The 15330-nt window shown below is 44.6% G+C and overlaps 1 protein-coding gene across 1 annotated transcript; it reads right to left on the bottom strand.

Moving 5' to 3' along the window:
* Window positions 1-4572: 4572 nt before the first annotated feature.
* Window positions 4573-8417, bottom strand: foxl3 (forkhead box L3; the record flags this gene model as incomplete). The annotated part of the gene is made up of 3 exons (XM_083635219.1): window positions 4573-5060; window positions 7235-7403; window positions 8311-8417. 3 exons carry the CDS (start codon window positions 8415-8417, stop codon window positions 4605-4607), a joined length of 732 nt encoding a protein of 243 aa, XP_083491345.1. The 3' UTR covers window positions 4573-4604.
* Between the last annotated feature and the right edge of the window lie 6913 nt (window positions 8418-15330).

Below are 15330 nucleotides of genomic sequence, written 5' to 3'. Positions count from 1 at the left end.
CCCCCTTTTGCCTTTGCAGGGCAGTAGGCATACAGCCAATGAGCTGTGTGTATGCACCATACAGCCAATGAGCTGTGTGTATGCACCATACAGCCAATGAGGAAATGCATGTGACACCATGCATACTATGAATACAGCCTACCGGCTCCACTATCATGTAAATGGATTCCAGCTGCAGCTCATATCAAACTCTCCAATTGCCTCAAGGCCAGTTGCACAAAACACCTCGGGTTAAGAGTTTCTTTCAAATCCGAGTTAAGGTTTCCATCAAATAAAATTGGTTGCACAGAACACCCTTAAGTCTTATTGGCTAAACAATTTAAGGAAACCTTAAGGAGAAGACTTAAGGGTGTTTTTTGCAACCAGTTTTTTTATGGAAACCTTAACTTGGACTTTAAGGAAAATCTTAACTTAAGGTGTTTTGTGCAACCAGCCCCTGCTGTGTGAGAAAGACTCAACAACCTTCTCTACAGCTTTTTTTTTAACCTAAGCTGGCATGTTTGCCAAATGACAAATACAACAGACTTTTGGCAGATTTCTAAGTTCTATTTTCATTTGAATGTCAAGCCTTTATTATTTATTATTATGTCTTTTACTATATTGCCTATTTTCCATTTTCTTTCCAACACCCTTCTGGTCATGTGGAGTCAGCCACTTCTTCTTCTAGGTTTATATTCCTAGCAGGGACATCCTTATAGAAATCTCTACCAGTCAGTCAGGGCCCAAGGATCTCCACCACACGGCAAATACATTCTAAATGTAAACACGTCTACAACTGGCATTGATTGACATGGTGTGTTGATTTTCTCATTACACACACACACACTGGAAGCCATTTAAGAACACTGGCATATTCCAGCTAAAACCGCGCCGATGCACCTGCAGCAGCTCAGAATGGCAAAGGGCATGTGTGACGTGTGTATGTCAGAGGCCCGAGGCTATTTCACCAGCATTCATTATCAATGGCTTTGCAATCTGCATTGAAAACGTATAGGCTGTGAGCAGCACATTGGCATGTTTTCATCTTACACACAGCCCCGCCCCCTCCCCAACCACAGCTCAAGGAAATAGCAGTTGTTCTAGCGAAGTGCCGAGAAATTACACACAGCCAAATCCTCATAAACCAAACAAACAGATTGCCTCTCATTAGAACAAAACAACACACTAATATATAATCCTGTAGTCACAGCCTGAGCAAAATCCAATTGCTAAACAAGATTAAATGACCTATTTGTGTTTATGATTTACCTGTTATTAACGTTGCAGATCAATGGTTTGCCAATTTGCTCTACCTCCAGTTGTAGGCCTACTGCCTCTCTCTCTCTCGCCCTGAGCTGCACATTTTAACCGGCACAAGCCAGGTCCTGCTGAGCAGCACAGACAATAAAGACGTGATCAATCTTCAAACTACATTAATGTCGATAAGGCCTGCAATTAACAATTATTTTCATCATCCATTAACCTGACATTATGTTCACGACCAATCAATTAATCGTTCGGTCTATGAAATGGTGAAAAATGTCTTAGTCACTTTTTCCCCAAAGGCCAAGATGACAACATCAAGTCTTCTTTAATTTGTCCTGACCAACGATCCACAACCCAACGATATTCAGTTTACTGTCATAGAAGACAAGAAACATTTGAGAAGCTGGAACAAGATACTTTTAGTATTTATTTTTTTATTTTTTAATCGATTAGAAAAATAGTTGCAGATGACTTTTATGTCGATCGACTAATCGTTTATTCGACTCATCGTTGCAGCTGTAATGTCCAGTCTATAGCCCTGCTGCATGATGGGAAAGCTGTTCTTTAAACATGTGAAGCATTATTGTGTGGAAGCCTTCAAGTAATTCGGCATACTGTAATTGGCCTGGCTCTGTAAAACGATCTGAAACAAACTGGTTGCACTTAGAAGAAGCCGTTCAAACTCAGAGACACCGGGCCAAAAGCGACAGACTTTCACATACGGCCTATGTGTGAATTTGTAGCTTTAGCCTATGTCATAGGCCAGTGGTTCTCAAATGGGGGTCCAGGGACCCCCAGGGGTCCTTGAGGGGGTTCCAGGTGGTCCCCATCCAAAAGGGGGGTAATTTATTTTTGCTACAATTCCATTCATAGGTAACACAATGACTATTTTGGTCATGGGTTTTATACACTTTCTGCAATAAAACATCTAAAAGCAGCAATCTCATCATATGGGGGACCGTGGGACAAAATCCTATCAAATGGGGGTCCATGGTCTAATCTTTGTCAGTTTAGGGGTCCTTCATATGTGAAGAAATTTGAGAACCACTGGCATAGGCTATTCACTCACAACATAACATGTGCATTGACTTTTGGTGGCTGGCTGCTGCCTGGCTTTCTCTTTAGCTGTCTCAAAAGAGCGCTGTAGCCTCCCAGCACTTTATGCTAAGTTAATTTACCCAAATATATCCACGGCATGGCGGCGGCGGCGACGACGACAACACGCTATTCAACATCAACAACTTTGTTAATGGAAACTTGCTGATCCATAAACGTTTGCGCCGCTGCAGACGTTTGCTGGGGGGCAGTTCACATATGAATGTTAAAAACCCAGCGATCGATGAGGGGCATTTGCAAGGAGGCATAAGGTGTGTTTAATTATAATTGCGTCAGCGGTTTGGGGGGGGGGGGGGGCTGGTTGCGGTTAAGGCTAGGCAGCCCCACCCCCCCCCTGTATTTAAATAGGGTCACATCTTGGCCTCACCTTGCAAGTGTTTGCTATATTAAATGCCACTCATGTTAAGCGTGTTGAAACCCCTTCTCTGATGTAGTCAAGGCATAAAATAAAGGTTAAATTGAAAAATGTCCCTTCAACAGCACAGGAACACGCCATGATTGATCTCCCTTGTACGGGAAATGAATGTTAGCCAGACCTCTGTTTCTTTACATCTTTAAGTGCATGAATATCATATTTTATAATAAGCAGCGACTGGATTAGAATTTAAGTGTGTCAGTCACGCCGGATTTGAAAAGGTCAGTGGGGAAAAAATGAACAGAGGTGGGTCCCAAGTGATTGTAATTGACAACACTGTTGACTGTATTACAGGTGCGGAGGAAAGAGAGGAGAGCAGAAGCCTGTTCTGTCGGGTGAAAACCTCGCAACTCCACTTTGTTTGTTTGTGTGATCTTCACATTTTAAACTGAAGGATTGCGCTCCTCTGGTGGTTTGAGTGAATTCTACGACCTTCGGCTTTATGAAAACCTTTCAAAAACCTTTGGGATAAAAGCAAGGCTGTTTTTGTTTTTTTGGGGCAGGGGATCGATTCACTTAAGCAGCCCTATCACGATCTTTGATTTCACAATTTTTTTTATCATTTTCTATACCAGAATAAAAAATTGTATGTATTATTTTTGCTTCATATCCAGGTCAATTCACATACCTGTGTACATTGTACATTTTGTACCACTTTCATATCCAGTATAGCAATGATGCTGCTGAAATAAATCTCAGAATCGACTGACTGTAATGCATTGTTTTTGGAAATAATGACTCATATAAGTCTCTAAACGTGTGTGATTCAACTTTTCCCCCCATGGTCTAGTGTTAATAATGCAATAAATTGTAATATCGAATCGCACTACTTGTAGAATTGCAATGCTTAAGAATCACAATACTTAAAGGACCACTCTGCTGATTTTCAGTAGTATATCAGAAAACGGCAAACAGTTTTGCAGTCATTCATTTAGTCTGAAAGTTATTGAGAGTTGAATTGAGTGAATTTGTGGACCAGTGATGTCATTTGTGCATGAATGACATCACTGGTCCACAACTTAATTCAAATCAACTTTCAATAACTGTCAAACTAAATGAATGCCTGCAAAACCGTTTACAGTTTTCAGATATGTGTGAGATTATGTGGAAAATAAATCAGCATTGAAAATCGGCGGAGTGTCCCTTTAAGAATCGCAATACTTAAGAATCGCAATCCCTATTGAACCGCACCCAAGTATCACTCACACACACACACACACACACACACACACACACACACACACACACACACACACACACACACACACACACACACACACACACACTTTGTCTGGAAATGAATCTCAGTCATATTGACGGCACTAAACAGGCCGTGCTGCCTATAGTTGGAAGAATGACAGATGACAGGAAGGGAAAAACAAACGACTTGAAATAAGTTCCACTTTTATGAGGAATACCAGCTGATCAGAGAGCAATCCATCCAAATCCAAGACATGGATTTTGTCTTTTCTAATCTGATTTTCAAATGTATACACATCGTACCTGTGCCCACAACTCTGTACACATAGAGAACACTGTAAACCTAGTCTATGTCAGCACTAGACACTGGACATGGAATGACAATATGAATACTGCACTGTGTTGTTCTCAATTCTGATATTCAAGTTTTTCTTTTGCATGAATTCTTATATAGCATCATACTTTCTTTAAATTAAATTAAATGTATTGTTTTCCAGAATCCATCACACCATACTGTACCTCTCTGTTTTCCCCCTTGTTTACACTCTCAAGTCAGTAAACTCCTCTTGGGGAATCTGTGTGTGGATGTGCTTATTTTCCAGGTTTTAGACACAGACGGCCCTTCCTCTCACAGAGTCCAGAAGTGCAGGTTTAGGTGTTGGGGCTCCAGCACATGTATGGGGGGTCCACTGGGTCCTATGTGTACGTTGCCGTGGGGGGGTCTGAACCCGGGCAGGGGCGGATCCGGAGTGGACAGGATGTAGTCAATGCTAAACTTGATCTCCGACTCTGGTTTTCTCTGGCCAGGGTTTGGGAGCAGCTGGCCGGGCTGGGGGGGGTCCAGGGGGCAGAGGGCCGAGTCGGGCTGGGACGGTCGGGGAGCGGGGGGTCCGTGCCGGCGGGCCGGGCTCTCAGTGGGGTGGAAGAGACTTTCACCGGAGTCGCGGAAGCCGATCTTCACGTTCCTCCTGCGCCGCCGCCGCCGAAAGTTGCCATTTTCAAACAGGTCGAGCATGGACTCACAGCCGCTCGCAAAGGTCCAGTAGTTCCCTTTGCCCTTCTCGTTCCCCTCTGTCCGTGGAACCTGTGGGGAAAATGCTTCATAGTAAGAACACTAATTCAACAACTTCTACTAATAATGAGTAGAAGAAGAAAAAGCTTATTAATAATAATAAGAAGAAGAAGAAGAAGAAGAAGAAGAAGAAGAACAATAAGAATAAGAAAGAGTAAGAACTATATTCCAACTATTACTACAACCAATAAGAAAAAGTGCAAAAAGAACACTATACTACTACTGTATGTCTAATAATCGTATTAGTTTAATAGAGCTGCAACGATACGTTGATTAATCATTAATCAGTCGATTAATGGATCGACAGAAAATTAATCGCCAACAAAAAAAATTACATGATTGATTAATCATTTAGACTCATTTTTAAGAAAGAAAAAATAGACTGAAATTCTCTCATTCCAGCTTCTTTAATGTGAATATTTTCTGGCTTCTTTAGTTTTCTATGACAGTAAACGGATTATCTTTGGGTTGTGGACTGTTGGTCAGGAGGACAAAGAAGGCATTTGAGGACGTCACCTTGGGCTTTGTGGGGGAAAACAATTTTCACCATTTTGTGACATTTTATAGACCAAACAACTAATCGATTACTAGAGAAAATAACCAACAGATTAATTGATAATGAAAATAATGTTATTTGCAGTCCTAAATTTAAAGCCTCCCAAATTTTGTTTGTTATTGCTTGTTGTTTGTCAGTAATGTCACTGCATTTTCCAACACTATACAAATCTATGGACAAGGTTTATTAGCATGGATTCATTCTTGAAATAAAGTTTCATAAAATAATCACACTCGGGCTGCAACTAACAATCATTTTCATTATCAATTAATCTGTTTGATTTATTTTCTCAATTCATTGATTCATCGTTTGGTGTAAAATGTCACAACATGGTGAAAAATGTCGAGGACTTTTTCCCCAAAGCCCAAGATGATGTCCTCAAATGTCTTCTTTTGTTCTGACCAACAGTCCACAACCCAAAGAGAATCAGTTTACTGTCATAGAAGACTAAAGAAACCAGAAAATATTCACATTTAAGAAGCTGAAACGAGAGAATTTCAGTATTTTTTTCTTAAAAAATAGTCTAAGTTCATTATAAAAAATAGTTGGTGATTAATTTTCTGTTGATCAACCAATCGATTAATCTACTAATGGTTGCAGCTCTAAAACACACTGCCCTGAAACACACTGCAAACTGTGGCTCTAAAACACACTGCTCTGAAACACACTGCAAACTGTGGCTCTAAAACACACTGCAAACGGTGGCTCTAAAACACACTGCAAACGGTGGCTCTAAAACACACTGCAAACTATGGCTCTAAAACACACTGCAAACTGTGGCTCTAAAACACTGCAACCTGTGGCTCTAAAACACACTGCAAACTGTGGCTCTAAAACACTGCAACCTGTGGCTCTAAAACACTGCAACCTGTGGCTCTAAAACACACTGCAAACTGTGGCTCTAAAACACACTGTAAACTGTGGCTCTAAAACACACTGTAAACTGTGGCTCTAAAACACACTGCAAACTGTGGCTCTAAAACACTGCAACACACTGCAAACTGTGGCTCTAAAACACTGCAACACACTGCAAACTGTGGCTCTAAAACACACTGCAAACTGTGGCTCTAAAACACACTGCAAACTGTGGCTCTAAAACACACTGCAAACTGTGGCTCTAAAACACTGCAACACACTGCAAACTGTGGCTCTAAAACACACTGCAAACTGTGGCTCTAAAACACACTGCAAACTGCGGCTCTAAAACACTGCAAACTGTGACTCTAAAACACACTGCAAACTGTGGCTCTAAAACACTGCAAACTGTGGCTCTAAAACACACTGCAAACTGTGGCTCTAAAACACACTGCTAACTGTGGCTCTAAAACATTGCAATTTGCAAACTGTGGCTCTAAAACACTGCAAACTGTGGCTTGGAGTCCAAGTGACAGTTTCCAAATCTCAAAATGATTGTGATGGTTGTAATAAACGAGATAACAAAAATGTCAGAAAAAACACATAATTTCCCCACCCCCTTATGAATGTACTGCATGTGTGTATACATGTACCTTGATGAAACAGCTGTTGAGGGATAGGTTGTGTCTGATAGTTTGATCTGTAGTGTGTGTGTGTGTGTGTGTGTGTGTGTGTGTGTGTGTGTGTGTGTGTGTGTGTGTGTGTGTGTGTGTACCTTGATGAAACAGCTGTTGAGGGACAGGTTGTGTCTGATGGAGTTCTGCCAGGCTCTCTGATTGGATCTGTAGTATGGGAATCTCTTCATGATGAACTCATAGATGCCGGACAGTGTGACCCGCTGCTCCGGGCTCTGCTGGATGGCCATGGCTATCAGAGCGATGTAACTGGCAGGCAGGCAGGCACGCAGGCACACACACACACACACACACGCACGCACGCACGCACGCACGCACGCACGCGCACACACACACACACACACACACACACACACACACACACACACACACACACACACACACACACACACACACACACACACACACCACACACAGTTAGCAAACAGCTGACATTATAATCTAACAATAGGTAAAAAGGTTGATGATTTTATGAATATGCATGGGAACATTTTAGTTATCTCATTTTAATGCAGCCTGTTTTATTGTCTTGGTTTTCGTGTACATATTGATATTACTCTTCTTTTTTGCTCATATTTTATTTGTTGAAGTAGTAACTTTGTTTTAAAAAGTGCTATATAAATACAATTAATAACTATTAAGAGGCTAAATCTATATATAACTATTAAGAGGCTAAAGCTATATAAATACAATTAATAACTATTAAGAGGCTAAAGCTATAAATACAATTAATAACTATTAAGAGGCTAAAGCTACAGTATATAAATACAATTAATAACTATTAAGAGGCTAATAAAGCTATATAAATACAATTAATAACTATTAAGAGGCTAAAAACAAGATGGGTCAAACTGAAATAGGATGCTGTAGAAAAAAAGTTTGTTTTTGAATTCTATTAAATAAATAATACTGTTAAAATGATATGGAGGAAATGTAGTTAATTTAACATTGATGGTTTTACACTTTTAAAAGGAAAAGATACAACTAGGCTGTATAAGGTCAAATATTTATCTCACTGTGCCTCTTAAAGCAAGCCTATTGTGTTGTATAATTTGGTGGTGGATAAATTGATTAATAATTTGATTATTGCCAATATAATAGCCATACAAGACTAAGAATTCCAAAATGTCAAATAGTGAAGTGAGAAAGCTCCTACCTGTACGCAGGTCTGCACATCTTCTTGTCCTGGTCGGTGCTGGAGGACGGATATCCGTCCCCATCGTAGTTGAAGCAGTTGTATGGATACTGAGAGTTATCAAACATGTCTGCTGGGCTGCTGAGAGGGAGCTGTGATCCGGACAGCAGCAGCAGCTCAGAGAGTCAAGTCCCACAGCGCGCACCATGCCCCCCCTCTCCTCACTCACTCTGCACACAGCTGATGACGGGCCCCACAGCCCCCCACAGCCCCCCTCTCCTCCCGGCCTATTGGTCTCATGTGTAGTTTTGACTGGCCAGACTGGGAATTGTCTTGCTCCCATGCCTAGTTAGACAAACTGGCCTTATATTTTTGGCTGGATACATAAGAATGTCACTGAGTGAGTGAGTGAGTGAGTGATGAAGTTACATCATTAGTTGGCCGTGGCACGTGGCATTCCATCTGCGTCAGTTGGCGGCACTAGTTTCACATTATGAAACATAATGTGAAACCCCTCTAACGATGATGTCAAAAGTGATGTCATAAGGGCACGCGCACACACACACACACACACACACACACACACACACACAAGGAGGCATTCTGACAAGACTGATCAGTGATGTCAGGGGGCACACACACACACACACTGATGATGTCATCACGATGGCTTCTGCCCCTGGGCTATGCGGGTGACCTGACAGAGCCGGATTTCTTAATTAGGTGATTGCCCTAATTGATGTCATAGAGCAGGCAAGGCAGCGACACGCAGTGGTCATCAGTGATGTCATAAGTGCAAGTGAGCTATCGGCTCGGCTGCCCGAGCCTAGCGCGCGAGATGCCTAATCAGTGAGGAGTAAAACCATAAATCTTATATACAGCTTACTACTTGAAATCACCATCTTCTTCTTTGGTAAAAACCAAGGAAGTGAACTAGGTGAGACAGGAAGTGCATGGAAAAAGAAAGGGGGAATTAGAATCTTTAGAACCCCTTCCCCCTCTCCCCGCTTTGATGGTGGGTGGTCCGGCAGGGCAGGCTCACAGTCTGGAGAAGACGGCCTTCATGTTTTGTTTTGTTTCTTTTTATAGTCTGATCCAACAGCACTTCAACAGCTTACCCAATACCAACAAACAGCCTCCTTTGCACTGTGTTTTCTTTCTGTCGGTTCATTCTTTGGGTGTGTGTGTGTGTGTGTGTGTGTGTGTGTGTGTGTGTGTGTGTGTGTGTGTGTGTGTGTGTGTGTGTGTCCACTCCTCCTGGCAGACGTTTAGTCAACAACGGGAAGTTTTGGAGATGCAATCTATAATGCTCTATAATGGCCGTAAATTGTTTCCGCGTCTAAAACAGGGGATGTGTATTTTGAGGGCTCTTAACGGGGCAATTGGGGCTCTCCCGTGAGGCGACAGAGGCAGGGGCAAACAGCCCGCGGCCGGCCCGGCCTCTGTGTGTGGCCCCCCGCTGCTCCATCGGTGCGACCCGGGACTATAATGCAATTCTGTTGATTTCTGACACGCTAATGAAGCCACAGATAGGTCAACATTGTAGGCTGTTCAATTTAAGGCAGGTAGGAACTAAAGGATACTTTTTTATACTGTTTTCTTTTTTTACATGTATTGATGTATTACAGGCTAAATATGATGATTATTATGATTGATGTAAATAGTCTTAACAATAAACTACTGCTCTTCTGAAACTCATATTCCTTTATATTGGTTGCTGCTTAATCACTTTTTATTCACTACTACATCACTAGGTTGCCTTGATCATGACTAAATATCAACCTCATATATGGGCAACAAATTACTGACTAAAAGTGCTAAAAGTGTTAAGCTTGTACAGATGAGCTGTCACACACCCCGATACATTTGTTCAACTGTAGATGGGAGCAAGGGAGAGGCAAAGGCAAGGGAGAGGAAAAAAGGCAAGGGAGAGGTGAAGGCAAGGGAGAGGCAAAGGAAGGCAAGGGAGAGGCAAAGGCAAGGGAGAGGTGAAGGCAAGGGAGAGGCAAAGGAAGGCAAGGGAGAGGTGAAGGAAGGCAAGGGAGAGGCAAAGGCAAGGGAGAGGCAAAGGCAAGGGAGAGGCAAAGGAAGGCAAGGGAGAGGCAAAGGAAGGCAAGGGAGAGGCAAAGGCAAGGGAGAGGCAAAGGCAAGGGAGAGGCAAAGGAAGGCAAGGGAGAGGCAAAGGAAGGCAAGGGAGAGGCAAAGGAAGGCAAGGGAGAGGCAAAGGAAGGCAAGGGAGAGGCAAAGGCAAGGGAGAGGCAAAGGCAAGGGAGAGGCAAAGGCAAGGGAGAGGCAAAGGCAAGGGAGAGGTGAAGGCAAGGGAGAGGCAAAGGCAAGGGAGAGGTGAAGGCAAGGGAGAGGCAAAGGAAGGCAAGGGAGAGGTGAAGGAAGGCAAGGGAGAGGTGAAGGAAGGCAAGGGAGAGGCAAAGGAAGGCAAGGGAGAGGTGAAGGAAGGCAAGGGAGAGGCAAAGGCAAGGGAGAGGCAAAGGAAGGCAAGGGAGAGGCAAAGGCAAGGGAGAGGTGAAGGCAAGGGAGAGGCAAAGGAAGGCAAGGGAGAGGCAAAGGCAAGGGAGAGGTGAAGGCAAGGGAGAGGCAAAGGAAGGCAAGGGAGAGGCAAAGGAAGGCAAGGGAGAGGCAAAGGCAAGGGAGAGGCAAAGGAAGGCAAGGGAGAGGCAAAGGCAAGGGAGAGGCAAAGGCAAGGGAGAGGCAAAGGCAAGAAGCAGACTGGTTTGGAACTGAGATCTGATAACAGCTCACTCCCATGACAAGGCTTCCTCTGTCCCTCTGATGGTTGTCTAAGACCCTGCTTCCTCCATTCATACCCCTGTGTGTGTGTGTGTGTGTGTGTGTGAGTGTGTGTGTGTGTGTGTGTGTGTGTGTGTGTGTGTGTGTGTGTGTGTGTGTGTGTGTGTGTGTGTGTGTGTGTGTATGTATATGTGTGTGTGTTTGTGTGTGTGCATTTATGTAAACCAACCAAGTAGCTTTTCCGGGGGCTGTTCTGTGAGGAAAGGTTATCAAAACACAACAGTGTGCCAGGAACTGTAAACATGCTTAAGTACAGAGCCGGGGTGCACTGTACTGTGCAGACATCCTCACTGTACTGTGCAGACATCCTCACTGTACTGTGTGTGCAGCCATCCTCACTGTACTATGCAGCCATCCTCACTGTACTGTGCAGCCATCCTCACTGTACTGTGCATCTATCCTCACTGTACTGTGCATCTATCCTCACTGTACTGTGCAGCCATCCTCACTGTACTGTGCATCTATCCTCACTGTACTGTGCAGCCATCCTCACTGTACTGTGCATCTATCCTCACTGTACTGTGCAGCCATCCTCACTGTACTGTGCATCTATCCTCACTGTACTGTGCAGCCATCCTCACTGTACTGTGCAGACATCCTCACTGTACTGTGCATCTATCCTCACTGTACTGTGCAGCCATCCTCACTGTACTGTGCAGCTATCCTCACTGTACTGTGCAGACATCCTCACTGTACTGTGCAGACATCCTCACTGTACTGTGTGTGCAACCATCCTCACTGTACTGTGCAGCTATCCTCACTGTACTGTGCAGACATCCTCCCTGTACTGTGCAGCTATCCTCACTGTACTGTGCAGCCATCCTCACTGTACTGTGCAGCCATCCTCACTGTACTGTGCAGAGTGCAGACATCCTCACTGTACTGTGCAGACATCCTCACTGTACTGTGCAGCTATCCTCACTGTACTGTGCAAACATCCTCACTGCACTGTGCAGCTATCCTCACTGTACTGTGCAGACATCCTCACTGTACTGTGCAGACATCCTCACTGTACTGCGCAGACATCCTCACTGTACTGTGTGTGCAACCATCCTCACTGTACTGTGCAGCTATCCTCACTGTACTGTGCAGCTATCCTCACTGTACTGTGCAGCCAATAAATACGAAAAAACAATACATAAAATATCAATGTTTCTACCAAGAAAATCTATAAGTCACATTCACAATATTTCCTGTAGGCCTATTTTACTGTATTTCACATGATTTCGATAGGTGTATGCCAAGTCCACCTCTCCAGCACTAGTCTGTTGTCTATTTGTAGATGCGTCTAATTTAGCCACCCACTTAATCTCAGATTCTTTAGTTATTTGTTTCATTTTTTTAAATGTTAATTTACTATTACTTTTCTGGTCAATTGACTCAATCAATTTAAGCGAGCAGGGGCAACATCAATTATTCAAATATACCTTGGGTGGTTGGAGTATCTTGAAAAGGTAACTGATTATGAGTGTCGTGATTACAAAGATCCGGCTTGGGCCAGATAATGAGCTGGACCACAACATCTGTGCTAAAAAAAACACTTGATTTGATTTGATTTGGGATAAACAAAGTAAAACATAGGCTACATGGTAAAAGTAGGCTACTTCATGTGAATTTGACCCCAGACGATAGCACAAGAAAGTATTAATGAAAACACTTATTTCCATTGTGGTCCTTCATGGAAACAAACATTAAAATCCAACAGTAAAAAGCGCAAGCAAAATTGGCACAGACAGCAGACATATTGAGCAAGCACATGCACAAATACGGCAGCAAAGCAGGATGCTACATGTAGGCTAGCACAAGCAGCAGCATACAAAACATGTCTGTTTTTTCTCTGCATTTAGTACCAAAGAGAAAAAACAGACAGGCATACAGTCAGGGCCGCCGCTCCCTGCACGCGCACAACGCGCTGAGCCCTTGCAACCAACGTCTTTTAAAAGTGGTACATTTCTTTCCTTCTTGCAGGTGCTCCCCATAGACTTTGGGGATCAACATTGAGCTACCCAAGACTACATTTCACCTTTCCCTCACCTACTCTCTTCTTTTCCCTGTATCAGGTGTTCTTTGTGATTCGGTTGATCGCGGGCCCCATGGCCAACACCTTGCCACCCATCACCAACCCGGATCCCCTGATGGCGTGTGACCTCATGGACGGCCGTGATGCTTTCCTGACGCTGGCCCGGGACAAACACCTGGAGTTCAGCTCCCTGAGGAGGTCCACGTGAAGCTCCACGTGCATGCTGGTGGAGTTGCACAACCAAAGCCAGGACCGTTTCGTCTACACTTGCAACGAGTGCAAACACCACGTGGAAACCCGCTTCCACTGCACCGTCTGTGAGGTGAGGAGGGCAGGGTGGGGAAGTGGGCTGACAATGGGTTTGCGTTTGATTTGTGGAAACGGGTAGTGACTAAAGAGGATGTATGGAGTATGTCAGGATAGGCTTTGTGATGCTATCAGGAAACTGGTTATAAATCACTTCTACTCATTTCTAACCAACATCCATCTCATCTGTCTCTCTCTCATTTTAGGATTACGACCTGTGTAGAAAAGGCCCTCTCATACCGACTGATGAGACCATGCCTGGGAACACCCAAGGGCCGGATTCAAACCAGCGACCCAACGATGATGTCACTGACTGTAGCATGTCATCACGGCAGGTGCACCTGTGATGTCATCGGTGATGTCATAGTTGTTGCTATGATGTCATCGGTGATGTCATCAGTGATGTCATACTTACTTACAACTTGTGCATCACCTGCTACAACACTAAGGGCCATGAGCACAAGATGGAGAAGCTGGGCCTGGGGTTGGACGACGAGAGCAGCAATGCTGCAGCCGCGGCCACCCAGAGCCCTGGAGACTCTCGCCGCCTCAGCATCCAGCGCTGCATCCAGTCCCTGGTGCACGCCTGCCAGTGTCGAAACGCCAACTGCTCTCTGCCGTCCTGCCAGAAGATGAAACGCGTCGTTCAGCACACGAAAGGCTGCAAAAGGAAAACCAATGGAGGCTGCCCCATCTGCAAGCAGCTCATCGCTCTGTGCTGCTACCACGCCTTGTCAGGAGAACAAGTGCCCAGTCCCGTTCTGCCTGAACATCAGTGGCGGACTGCATAATCGGCACGTCGGGCAAATGCCCGGTGGCCTGGCCTGGCCTGGCCTGCCAAAAAAAAAAAAAAAAAAAATTTTTTTTTTTTTTTTTTTGCAGGCCAGGCCAGGCCACTCACTGAACAGCAGGCCAGGCGCCGCCTACTGGTTTACTAGTGGTTTTATTACTTTATTCAGGTTTAAAGTGGGTGCATCTCATTGTAAAATTGGACTTGGCCCAAATTGGGGTTCAAACGGCCCAAATTGGGCTTCAAACGGCCCAAATCGGGCTTCAAACAGCCCAAATCTGGCTTTAAACGACCCAAATCTGGCTTCAAACGGCCCAAATTGGGCTTCAAACGGCCCAAATTGAGCTTCAAACGCCGCAAATTTTTCGCCGCCGCCCTTCGGACGCCGGCACGCGTGTCGGCCTGTATCGGCATGGCCTGCTTGGTATCTAATGCCCGGCCTGAATTATGATCCCAGTCCGCCCCTGCTGAACATCAAGCACAAACTCCGACAGCAGCAGCTGCAGCACCGGCTCCAACAGGCCCAGATGCTGAGGAGGAGGGTAGCCAGCATGCAGAGAGTGGGCCAGCCACCTCCTGGAGGAGCTCCTGGGGGCAACGGGGGCCTACCCTCTCCTGGAGCCAACAACAGCGGGGCAACTGGCCCCAGTACCCCTACATCTGTGGGGACGCAGCCTCCCAGCCCACAGACACCCACCCAGGGCACCATTCCTGCGCTCCCTCAGCAACAGGGGGTTGGGATTTGGATTTGAAAATGTTGTTACTCATCTTATATCCCTATATGTGCGATACTTTGAAATAAAAGTACTTGAAAAAAATAAAATCACATGATGAAATACTAACATAATATCGACAGGGCAGCTCTGCTGCCAGACACTAGTTTGTATTTGCCATTATTATGGGTTGCATTATTACTAGTGGAATACCTGTCCCTGTGTGACAGAAATGACTTGACCTTGTGAGTGCACAGTTTGACAGTTTTGAGGTTGTGGGTTCGAGTCTCAGTCAGTTTGAGCGTTTTGAAAGTGGACACCCGGACGAAAGACTGAAAAGCTCTGAGGAAACCTGTCTTAAGAAGTGTGACCCAGTGGCTTAGAGCTTTGAGCTTGTGGGTTCAAGC

This window comes from Poromitra crassiceps (genome assembly GCF_964638095.1).
Source record: "Poromitra crassiceps genome assembly, chromosome: 4".
Classification (NCBI taxonomy): domain Eukaryota; kingdom Metazoa; phylum Chordata; class Actinopteri; order Beryciformes; family Melamphaidae; genus Poromitra; species Poromitra crassiceps.
The sequence above is the reverse complement of the archived record's forward strand: the minus strand, read 5'-3'. Positions and strand labels throughout refer to the sequence as shown.